Source organism: Girardinichthys multiradiatus, chromosome 11 (assembly GCF_021462225.1).
Source record: "Girardinichthys multiradiatus isolate DD_20200921_A chromosome 11, DD_fGirMul_XY1, whole genome shotgun sequence".
NCBI lineage: Eukaryota > Metazoa > Chordata > Actinopteri > Cyprinodontiformes > Goodeidae > Girardinichthys > Girardinichthys multiradiatus.
In genome coordinates, this window is record NC_061804.1 from 18,038,429 (window position 1) to 18,051,264 (window position 12,836).

General features: G+C 38.3%; 1 protein-coding gene across 1 annotated transcript in view; it reads left to right on the forward strand.

Moving 5' to 3' along the window:
• The window catches only part of LOC124876793 (phosphatidylinositol-binding clathrin assembly protein-like), a 45,901-nt gene extending 34,971 nt beyond the window's left edge, over window positions 1-10,930 (forward strand). Inside the window, exons 13-19 of the mRNA XM_047379801.1 lie at window positions 1,847-1,960; window positions 2,043-2,073; window positions 2,748-2,889; window positions 4,774-4,797; window positions 5,327-5,383; window positions 5,471-5,590; window positions 7,900-10,930. Coding sequence (XP_047235757.1) covers window positions 1,847-1,960; window positions 2,043-2,073; window positions 2,748-2,889; window positions 4,774-4,797; window positions 5,327-5,383; window positions 5,471-5,590; window positions 7,900-7,914 — 503 coding nt within the window. The 3' untranslated portion in view covers window positions 7,915-10,930. The remainder of the gene's footprint in view (window positions 1-1,846; window positions 1,961-2,042; window positions 2,074-2,747; window positions 2,890-4,773; window positions 4,798-5,326; window positions 5,384-5,470; window positions 5,591-7,899) is intronic.
• The last annotated feature ends 1,906 nt before the right edge of the window (window positions 10,931-12,836 follow it).

Sequence of the window (12,836 nt, forward strand, 5' to 3'; positions counted from 1 at the left end):
AGTTATTTTAAAACACACTAACAAAAAAAGCCCCTCTCATAAAAAAACTGAAAATGAGTACCATTTATTGATGATGATGTGACCTTTGGATCCGCAGTGTGCAATGGAGCATTGTTGTATGTCTGTTTGTATGTCGAGCAAATAGGTTGTTTTTCTAATAAAAAAAAATGTTTTTGTGGGATTATAGTGTATAAATGTGACTAGGGCTTCAACTAACGTTTATTTTGCTTATTGATTATTCTGTTGACTATTTTTACGATTAATCGATTAATAATCAGATAGCAGATAGTAAGGTGCTTAATAGAAGACTTTTTACAGAATTTGAATCAGGTGAAGCTAAAGCTATGCCACTTGGGGTTCTGAATACTGCATTTTGACAAACAAACAGGGTGTATATATTTTTGTACAAATTTGGCCTAATTATTCTCTGAGAGGGTTGCTCTTTCAGCAAATTACATGTTTTAGAGTCTGTGTTCTCCAGCTAACGATTATTTGATTACCAAATTAGTTAACGATTATTTCAATAATGTATTAATCACGGTTAATCTGATTAATTGTTTCAGCCCTTGATGTGCGCCAGTTTGTTGGCAACACAAGGAAAGGCTGGAGTGTGCATTTTTGGTACGAAGGAAAAGTAGATGAGCTAGGACAGATACATTGAACAGGGCATAAAAAGCCAGAGATGCGAGCCTATGACAGCTGTCGTTTGTAAGCATAAAGTTTCAGTATCAGGTAAGAAAGGCCTTCTTTTACAGCGGTTTTTAACTTTTTATGTCAGTCTATCCTAATGTCCTGATGTTGAGCGCCCTTGCTTTGCTTTACCACTTAGCTTTAGCTGCAACTCATTTTTTTCTTTGTGTCTGAGCTAAATGAATGATGGTGTGTTTGACTGAAGTTGCAGTCTCACTATGTAGCAGAATTTTTACTTCCCTATTATCCCCCACATGATTACCATTAACTTAGAGTGACTTCCTAGAGCAAAATAGCATTTTAGGAAACCAACTGGAGACAGACTTATAGATTTTGAGTGGCACAACACACTAATGTTTTGGCAGCTACATTACTGTAGTGTATCTAAACCCTCACAAGTAAATCACAAACTGATTATGATGATGATAAATGTGAGGCTTGGACAACGACTGCATGGCACTCTAATATAAGGTTGGTTACTCTGATGACACATGTTTGAATGAAAGCACTCACACATCACTCTGTGAGCACACCAGAGAAACAATGCTGGTCAGAACTGGAGTAGAAATTACATCTATTTAAAACACTGGCAGAATTTAAGCGTTCAAAATGACAGTTTTTGACATGAGCAGTGGTGAATTTCACGCAGACTGGTCTCGTGACAGAACACTTTTAAATCCCTCTATAGGATGGCCATTTGTTAGGTCTACAATTTAATGCCCTCAGACATTTCCTCCTCCTCACTTCAAGAATTAAATAAAAATATTTATTTCATGAACCAAATTTCAAGCTAGAGACTTTGTTATCCTTACTTTCCTCTCTGAGTTAAGTGTTTTGAACTAATATTATCACCCTGTAGCTTTTGGCTGTGTTCTTGGCTGCACTGTGCCTGTTTTTGCTCTTTCATCCTATTTTAAAAAACAAATTTCTTGCTTCTGGTCATGAAAATTACAATAACAATTGAGAGCTACAAGCCTCCAAACAAACGAATAGGAAAAATTGTAAAAATGATTATATACATGTATGCCTTTTCAATTCCCATTTGCTCAAAGACCAGCAATAAGAACCAGATATGCTGTAAATGTAATTGCCAGTTGCATCATGTCCTGCACTCTTTTACTCTTTTCTCTCCTTTTATTTATTTTTTGTATGCCAGGAGACCTGCTAAAGCCATCCCCACCTATTCAGATTCACAGTCCTGGAGTTCCATTGCACTCTGGTAAAATGCTCCCCAATGATTTGGACTCTTCATTAGCAAACTTGGTTGGGAGTAAGTAAAATCTGTCATTGCTGCAATGTTTTCTTCTCTAGTTACACCCCTTTAGAAATATAAATTTTGTTTCTTTTCATAGACCTACAGTTTGGGGGCACACCGGCTAAAAAGTGAGTGAGCTTACCTAAAACCAAAACTTTAGACACAAGACTTTTTCTGTCTGTGATGCATGACTTTGATGCATATCAATTAATTAGAATATCATAAATAAGGTTACCAAATTTAATTGATTAAATTCAAAAAGTGAAATGTTTTATTGATTCAGAACACAGACTAAAATATTTCAAGTGATAATTGCTTACAGCTAATGAATGCCCAAAATTCAATTTATCAGAAAATGTGACTTTTACACAAGACAAATAAATACATTTTAATACAGAAATGTTGACCTACTGAAAATAAGCCCACACATAGTAGATATACTCAGAACTTAGTCTTGCCTCATTTACATGAATAACTACATCAATGCAGTATAGCATGGTGGCGATCAGCCCTGTTTGCCTTAATAGTGGCTTTCAGTTCGTCTGAATTGTTGGCTCTGGTGTCTCAGGGCTGCACCTAACATGTCTGTTAAAAATCCTTTTTGGTTGGGTTTGCATTAGCTGTAACCCATAGTCATCAAAATTATCAGAAATACATCCTTGAAATATATCAGTCTGTATGTATTGAATCTATATAATATCTGAGTTTCACTATTTTTTAACTCACATCTTTTCAATGATATTGTAATGTATTGAAATGCACTTGTATGTAAAGCACTATTCTGTGTTTTCTGCATCATCAGGCCAGAGTTCCATTGGAGCCAGCTAGTGGAGAAGAAACCCACTGGAGGGAGTGGCTGGCAGCCAAAGACTATGTGTACCAACACCAACTGGACTCATGCTACCCATCCCATGGCACCTGCACCCATGCCCATCCCTCAGATGGTAACAAAGCTTGTGCTCAAGTTTCACCTCACTGATTGTGTTTAAAAATGCTCGGGAAGACAAAGTTGGTCAGACAGTAATTATGTGTTGGTGTGGTTGCTAATATACAGCATTTCATTATTTATTTGCATATTTAATTATTTAATAATGTATTAAATAAATAAATGGCACATTATTTTTTTTAAATTGGACATTTAATAGTGCATTTATTTTATTTTGGCCATTTGATCCTCCGTACTCCTCAGGGGTAACATTCTGAAAATCATCTCCTGACCCCCACTTTGGGAACTCCTGTTCTAAGAACAGATTTATCGAGAACTATAAATCTCTCCTGGGCCTTTTTGTTTTGTGCACATCCACTGCCAAAGAGAACTGTGCTCTTACCTACATTATGTCCACCTGCCTGGATCAGTGTTATTGCTTTGGACAGAAATCTAAAAAAAGAGATATACTGCAAATGTATAACTCTCAGTTTTAAAGTTGTAATATTAGTCCTTGCTTCCAAAGACAAAATTCAAACGTTATCTTTTCCTTAACTAGCTGAGGAGACCTCCTTACCTCTGCAGTGGCAGTCAGATCCAAAATGCAGCAGAAAACAATAAAATCAGACGAAAAAGGCAACAATCTGAAATCTTTAATCAAAGCAGTTACAATCAAAAACATCCTTTTAAAAAGGACAAGGTGCAATAGTAATACATTTTCAAAACTAAAATGTATAATAAAATATTATAATTATTGTCTCTTACACATTGTCTTCACTCTATAAGGTTTGGAAAGCAACACTGTCAAAATGAATTTCTCAGACCCAGATTTCCACCTTCGCTCACATTTGCACCAGAAAAACAACAACCAAGACCTCTGATAGAGATTGCAACATAAAGCAAATGTTCATTTCTGATTACGGTTTCATTATGAAACTAAATTAAATCACACCAAACTGAGAGAAAAGGGGCAATATTAATCAAACCGGACATGTTATAAAAGAGCGTAGAAAACAAAGCTTGTGGTTCCTTTTTATTTGTGCCTTGGAAAATAAACGTTTTAAAACATTCTGTCATAAAAGGTTTTAATCCCTAAAATATTATCTTGACTGGAGGAAATACTCCCTCTGTCTCCACAGACGTTGAAAGTCTTTGATTTAAAATCCCCTAGAACAAAATTTGAGCTGTATAGGAGTTTTAACTGAGGCTATTGAAATATGATGCTAGAAAAATCCGCCAATCAAAAATGCTTGCGAGACCCCCCAGTCAGCTTTTTCAGAGGCAGGACAAAATGCACATAGAAGTTACCATGTTAAGACTTTAATCTGATTGGGGGAAAGTATTCACAAAGCAATTTTTCCTCATTTTCCAAGATTGTAAGACAAGAAAATGAATATCGCAGGGATACGGTTAGTCTTGGAAAATATATTTTGTTTCCTCTCATTGTCAGGTCTATTTCTTTTGCTTTCATTTAATGATACACACTGAATAGTCCTAACCATCTCCATACTTGATTGCATATTTCCACCTTTTCGTAACATTGTATAAATTGCAGAAATGACTTCTCGACACAGCCTTGAACCATCAAGGACACCATCATTTATCCCTCTTTGCCCTTTGTGCTCCACTCTGATTATCTCCCTGTCTCTTCCATTCAATCTGGTTTCATCTTCAGAATTTTTGGACCGAATAGGCTCTTTACTCAAACTGCTCATTTTGTAAGGAAATGGTTCAGAAAGCCAGAGGCAAGACTTGAATACAAAGTGGAAGTGATTTTATCATGATGAATGGACAAAGGTGTGGTTTCCTCACTTTTGGCCATTTTGAGAGATGACAGTTTAGCTTTGAGCAGGACCATCATTTACTGTTTTTTCTCTTTTCTTTTCTCTCTACCTCTCTACAGAATGGGATGATCTATACGGGATATGTAAGTTTACTCAATACATTAATTTAACACCAACCCTGTCCTGTTGTTTTAACCTGTGTGGCTTATTCTTACTGCCACCTCACATTAATGTACTTCTTTTTGTCGTCTTAGTGAAAGGCAAACAAACACCTTTTTACTGGATACCAGCTACAAATATAGTTTTATATACTGACCCCTTCAATAACTTTGAATATTATTGAAAAGTTCATTTACTTCTGTAGCTCAGTTCACTAAGTTATTTTTGTTAATTATGATCATTTTGTACTTACAGCTAATGAAAAAAATACATTCAAGACTAAAATATAACATCAGACTAATAAAAAACAGAAATGTGGCCTTAATGAAAAGTATGTTTAATACCTGCTTAAAAGTTACTTTCAAAAGGTACTTTTATTTCAACAAATGTGTCTCATCGGAACATATATTTTAATTTATTGAATATGAGTGTATATATAGTTTTATAGGACTAACAACATAAAATTATTTATAATTGACTTTTGGCTCATTTTTGAGTTGATTTTTTTTACAGGCTCCGGCACCAGTGGCTTTTCCTATGACGACACCCCAAGTGCCTGTGTACGGAATGGTAAAGTATAACTTTGCTAAGCTTGCAGAAATAACACGTTCATAAAACAAATGCTAAAATATGTCCATCCACCTGTTCTCTGACCAGCTCCCTCCTCAGATGAGTCATCAGATGGGGGGTGTTCCCATGATTCCTGCGCAGCCTGTCATGTATAACCAGCCTGTCCTGAGACCCACCAATCCTTTTGGACCCATCCCGGGTACACAGGTAATACAGACGCACAGAGACACTGATACATTTATGCAAATTCAACTTACTCTACCAACTACTAAGGCATAAGGGGCCAAGACGCCAGAGAAAAATTAATGCAGGGTGAAGACTAATTGATTAATAATTTTGTAAGGAAACAAAAAACAAAACTAACCAACAAAAAAATCACACCTTTTCAAAAAGAGAAGTGTGTGCATGGTTGTTAGTCCTGTGTGTCTCTGTGTTGGACTGGCGATCTGTCCAGAGGGTACCCAGCCTCTCACGCGTTAACTGCTGGATTTAGGCACCAGTTCTACATTTCTAATTTGTAAGGAAAAGTTTGGAAGAGAGAAACCATCCATCTTCCAAATCTTATCTTCATCAGAATTTGCTGATAAATGTATTTCTTAGAAGGCTACACGGTGGTGCAGTTGGTAGCACTGTTGCCTTGCAGCAAAAAGGTCTTGGGTTCGATTCCCGGCCTGGGGTCTTTCTGCATGGAGTTTGCATGTTCTCCCCGTGCATGCGTGGGTTCTCACCGGGTACTCCAGCTTCCTCCCACAGTCCAAAGATATGCCTGTTAGGTTGATTGGTCTCTCTAAATTGCCCTTAGGTGTATGAATGAGTGTGTGCATGGTTGTTTGTGTATTGCCCTGCAATGGACTGGCGACCTGTCCAGGGTGTACCCCGCCTCTCGCCCATAGACTGCTGGAGATAGGCACCAGCTCCCCTGCGACCCACTATGGAATAAGCGGTAGAAAATGACTGACTGACGTATTTCTTAGATCGGACGCACACTCAAGGTTGATACAACGTCTCTGTTCCTACCCCTTACAGTTCATAGTGGTTTATTATGTTGGGATGTTGATCATGAACGGTAAAAAAAAAACATAGCTAGAAGAAACTAAGCATGATCTGAAACAGGCCTTAGTCTTGTCAGTCCATCAATCTCTTCAAACCCTACTGTTTCTGGGGCGAGACTGTTACAAAACAGTGCAAGGTTATTAACATGCCATCCATCGAAGCAGAAACAAAGTAGCATTTAGAGTTTTATCAAACACTGTCTAAAAGTTCTAACTGGTCATAAACTAACTATGGATCATTTCAAACCCTTAATAAGTTCTCAACTAGTAGAAAAGGATTAACTATTTAACATGTATTCAAAGGCATCTAAATAAAATATTTCTGACTATAAAAAATGCATATTCTGACAGTCTCGGGCACATCATCTGCAGAATAAAAGATTATTTTCGGATAAATCTCATGTCATGACGAAGGCCTACTGCAACAGTCTTCCTCAGAGTATTAAATGTGTTCATGTACACAAAACTCAGATGTCTTAATCTTCATAATGCCACAACATGGACAGTTATGGTGTGAAACTAAAGAAGCAACACCCATCACTCTAATCAGAAGGACTGTTATTTTAAATTTACATTTACCAAGCTACGAGCAACGTGCCCACCTAACAGCCGACAGCAGACTAGCTACTTGAGCATATAGCCCGACTAATTAACATCAGCTTGTTGTACTACTTGCTTTAAAGCAAAACGACAAAAAGCCTGTGAAAAATCTTTTAATAGAAAACTACTGTTAAATTCTTGTTTTTGCTTAATTTTCTGCAATCTAAACATAAAAAATATAGAATTAATGTATGAATAATTGTTAAAACAGTTTCCAGTTTAAATCAAAGCAATCAGATTATATATATTTTTGTTTTAAAGTTTTGTAAATACCATGATATTGTTTTAATTTGGATTATTACACTGTGAGAATCACTTATCCATGCCTAATTGCTCCTATATGACAAGAATTGCAATTTCTTAAAGCCCTGGAATTATCAAGAATTGCAATGCGTTACATATTTAAATAATGTAGTAGAAGGTGGAATGTTTATGGTAAATGGACTGAACTTATGTAGCGCTTTTCCAGTCATACAGACCGCTCAAAGCGCTTTACACTAGCGCCACATTCACCCAATCGCACTCACTAACGCTCACACATTCATACACTGATACACAGATTCGGTAGGCAACTTGAGGTTAAGTGCCTTGCCCAGGGGCACATCAACCTATGGCAGGAGGAAGCTGGAATCGAACCCACAACCTACTGAGCCACAGTCACCTAGAGTAGTGACTGAACCGTAACACTGCTATAATGTCTCATGACATGACTGGAAATGTGGGTTATGTTACACTCCTTTCAAAAGCTGTTTTCCTGGCACTGCAGCAAGGAATGTGTTTATCAATATTAATAGTTGCCTGAATGCATCTTGAGTTGTTTTGTTGGACTAAAATACTCTAATTTCTCCTCTTTGCCTTCTACAGATGCACTTCATGTAGAGATGATGTTGGAACCATAGCAGCACAGATGAGAGAGAAGAGGCAAGAGAAAGAGATGGAAAAGAAAGAGCTGACAGCAAACACAAATACAGAACCAAATCCGGTGCAAGAGGAAGAAAAAACGGCAAGGGAATAGGAGGACCAGAGCAGAGGATTAATAGAAGATGAAATGCTGATGTCAATTTACTGTCACTCCACCCTCTATTCCCCCACTAATAGCTGTTGAGCATCAGAGGCTCCTCATCATTTCCACCCAACTTATCTTTGTTTGGCCTCTTCTAATGGCAATCACAGCCTATGCTGACATTGCATAAACTGACAGCTATTATGGAAGTTCTTCACCTTCTCCTGAGCCACTACCCCTGTTAATAACCTATATGAAAACTTACCCACATCTCTCCCCATTCAACACCTGAATCAAACTTGGAGGGCAAGCATCTCTATCTCTGATTCGATCATTTGCTGGCACTTTACTCAATGTGAACTTTTGCCAAGGGTGTGTTTCTGCGTAGATGATTCTAGAATCTTGTTCCGATTGGTTCCTGATTGCTTGTCAACCATCATCTGATATTGCAAGTGATTTGAATGCGTGCGAGTTTTTGCTTTTTATTTTCTACATTTCAGCGAGCTGCATCAACATCATTTCTTTTTATGATCTTCATTTGTTCTTAAATGCGTAAAACAATGATTTTTGGGTGTGCCTGTGTGATGGTAGATGGACGTAGCTCTTTAGAGTGAGAACTTTGTGTGTGTGTGTGTAAATTATCTTTTGGTACCTGATGTCATGACTATATGTTGCCAGGTGCCAATGTGTTACTGCACTGGAATTTAACGATGAAAGCACTGAGCCAGACCCACCTATTGCATTTGGATGTAAACAGACCTCTCATACTAACTTTACTACTTGGGGACATGCTGTACACACTGTTTTCCTTCTTTGTTTCCCCCTTCTGCAACTGCGTGATATTGTGAAACTGTCTTTTTCACATCTTTACCTTGCGTAGAAGCTTTCTTCTGCTGCACTATACTTTACTTGTCCACATGGTTTCTCTGTATAGAATTCTTTTTAATTTTTCCGGTTGTTTTATAATCTTCTCTTGTATACCTGTACTGCTCTATTAGTGAAACCTAGAAGGGGATTTTCGGTCTAACCAATCAGAAATTGTTTAATTTTCTCTGTGTCCTGAATAAGTTACATTTAAAGTCTTGTTCACCTCAGAAAATCTGGATTTGGGCAAGCAATCCAGCTTATGTGCAACCTTTACCCAGAGGACCTGGGCTTTTGTTCATCAAGTCTTATCATATACAAACAGGACAGCTAAAGGTCGTTGCGAGAAGTCCAGTGAACATCCGACGATCATAAAGCGGCTGAGGGTAATGTCTTCTCATCAGAACCCTGGTAACGCCTGCAGTGATGGCGCATAGATCAATCCAGACAGCCCGAGACGAGGAGCCTTAATGAGGCATTAAATGCTAATGTGGATTTTCTGGCAGATCCAAGGTCAAGACAGACGCACAGTCTGATAATATATATATACATATATTTATAGCACAAACCTTCAAAGAAGGAACAATGCTCTGCTGCACAAAAACCTAAAAACCATTGCTGGGATGTACAGTGAAAAGGGGCAATAATCGATTGGGGGTGAAGTCGTTTTCTATTGATTGTGTCTGTTCTATGTACATGTACTTAGTGTGTTTGTGTGCACATGCCTACGCATAGAGATTAACAGGGTCATGTTCCTTGGTTAGAGATGGAAGGTCTCTAAGCAAGATGGTAGCGTGTACTAACTTAGCATTGAGTGTTCTTGTGACAGTGTCCGAGTCTGTACAACACATCAGCTGTAGGTGGCTATAGGATCATTCGCCTGCTGAGTACACACTGATCTCCTCAGACGGCGGGTGATTTCTAACCAAATCTTCAGAGACGACCAAAAGTACATTAGCGTACTGTGATTTAAGGTTAAAATTCAAATGACACCTGGCTCCCTGCAGCTAAGACTCTGCTACCAGCAGAGACTTATATTAGAAATCATCACTAAGCATGCAGATATTCTGAGGTTTCACCTATTTGACAAGTTCAGCTGTTGTTATACTCCTCCATCATTCTTGTTCCAGTGGTTTGTCCTTCTTCAGCTGAAAGCTTTATTCAACGAGCTCTTCAGCTCCACAACTCAACCCATCCTGGGATCTGACTGTTACCGTGTCCCCTCTGTATATAGGTAATGCTGTTCATGTGTTTTTAGACGTTCTCTCTGTAAAAGTGATCGAAGCCCCGTTGGATGACTTACTGTATGTTGGACAATTTATTGCTGTATCTGTGTTTGAATGGTTGTAGTTTTTGAAGGTGTCATCATCCAGGGATGGGCAGGTGGGCATGGGTCGATGTTTGTGCTCTTTGTGTCCATCTCAAGGTGGAAGTGGGTTGGGGGTCAAGGGTAAACTATCACAACTGGTCAATACCAAGAGTGTCTTCATTGAAAAAAAGAGGACAGGACAGGGTCTGTCCTCTTTGAAACAGGAACATTTTTTGCACCAAAGTCATCATCAAAGCGCAGCTTCTTATCCAAGGTCACTAAGGATGGATGATATCAGAACTCAAAGGATTTTTGTTTGGTTCTTTTATTTTCTAAAGACAAACAAAACTGTCTCTTTTGCATGATTACGTGTCGTCTTTTTATTGGCTTGTGTGCCCGGTAAAAGCATGACCATAGTGTGAACTCACTCTTACCGGTGTGTTTGGAAAATGTTAACAAACTTACTCATTGAGACTTTTTTTTTTTTTTAAACTTACCTCTCATCATCCACTGTTTTACGATGCAGGGTCTGTAACTGTTTGAAGGTTGCCTCGCATGGATCAATGCAACTTGCAAGTAACCCATCAAACTTCAAACCCAGTTACCACGACTGCATCTCTGTAAAACGCCATGGATGTCAACACCGGTTACCACCTAACTAGCTAGACATTGCAGTCTTGTAAAAACCGTTCTTTATTAAAGCGTTGCTATTTTCAATACCTGTGTTTGAATGCTCGCTCCTTTTTCATATCAAGCCAGCAGTATCTTGGGAGGTTGTGGTTCAAAGTACTGTAACACGTGTTTGGTCTGGTTCACATTGTTTGGTGTTTCAAAGTGTTTCGGTGTCGTCCTGTCTTCATCAAATACTAAGATCCCAGTCATCCTCCACAATGCAGTGAATTGCAGACATCCTTCACTGGAAGCTTTCAGTTTGTTTTCAACAATTAAGATGAAGAAAATCAGGAAAACTACATTATCTTTTTTTTTTATTACAATATTTGCAACTCAATAATATAAGTGCAGATGTATAAAATAAACGTTTTTTTTAGCCCTGGCGATGTATAGACATTTCCATTCACTCTGCATAGCTAAGGAAAACACAGTTAAGCCCAGAATCAGTAATACTCCAAACATATCTAGGTTTAACATTACTTTCATTCAACTAAGAGGATTTTTTTTTATCATAGGAAATACCACAGGCCTCTCTCAAGAGATTGGTGACCACCGTTATGCACATTTTTATAGGTATTTTGGTGAGTTATCTTGGAAGTTAGAAGGCTTCTTTGCCATCTCCTGCTACAGATTTCAACTTCAAGTCAAGACCTTGGCTGGGCAACTTATAACAGCTAACATTTTCAGTCAGAAGAGTAATGTTGCTAAAATTAAAGGATTACTTTAAAATCTGAAAGGGGTACTAATAATTTTGGGCTTAACTCTAGATGTGCATAATCAAATACTCAAAAACTGCACTCACTGGCCACTTTATTAGGTACAAATTGCTGGTAGCGCATTGGACCCCTTTAGGGCCTTCAGAACTGTGTCAAAAACATTCCTGACAGATTTTGGTTGATAACGTCATGATAGCATCATGGAGGTGTAGCAGGTCTGTTTGCTGCATTTCTGTGACACATTTCCGCTGTACCATTATAGGTGCTCCGCTGGATTGAAATCTGGTGCTGTGGAGGCCACGGGGACACATGGTCCAGAAACCAGTTTAAGATGATTTGAGCTTTGACATAGTGCATTATCCTGCTGGAAGGAAGTTTTCAGAAGATGGCAACACGGTGGTCATAAAAGGAAAGACACGGTCAGAAACAATGTTTTAAATTATGCTCAGTTGCTACCAAAGGGCCCAAAAGTGTGCCAAGAAAACACCATTAAAGCAGTCCAAGATGTTGATACAATGCAGCATGGATTAATGCTCTCGTGTTGTGGCCAACCAGCTGAATATTGAAACATTAGACAAGGAAACTTATTTCCTGTTCCTGTCCAATTTTGGAGAGCCTGTCTCATTGCAGCTTTAGTTTCCTGTTCTCTGCTGACAGGCGTGATCCCAGGCGTGGCTGCAGTAACCTTTCTGCATCAAGGTTTGTCATGTTGTGCGTTAAGAGGGTATTCTGTATGCCTGAGTTGTAACAAGTGGTTACTTGAACTATTGTTGCCTTTCTATCAGCTCAAACCGGCCTGTCAGTTCTTCTCAGACATCGCAGAAACATTTTTCGGTCCAAACAACTGATGCTGGAGTAATTGAACAAATGTAACTAAACTGACCATTGCATGTATAAGATATATTGTGGGGAAATCGATCCAAGACGCAATGAAAAATTAGCCTAAAAATATCAGTTCAGTAAAATATTCATACCACTTTTTGATTAAAGAATTTATAAAAAAATGTATTTAGACTCTAGCATTTCTAAAAAGGCCCAAGGAATGTTTCTTTGATACTCTTCATCATGCGTTTAAAAAGGCAAATAGCTAACCTGACTTGTTTCTACTGGAAGCTGCTGCATTCCCATCCTGCTAGCTGACTAAAAGCCACATTCAGCATCAGTTTTATGTTAACATACATGCATAAACCAACTCATCTTATTACTTCAGCGTGCCATTTGTGTATACTTCATTTAC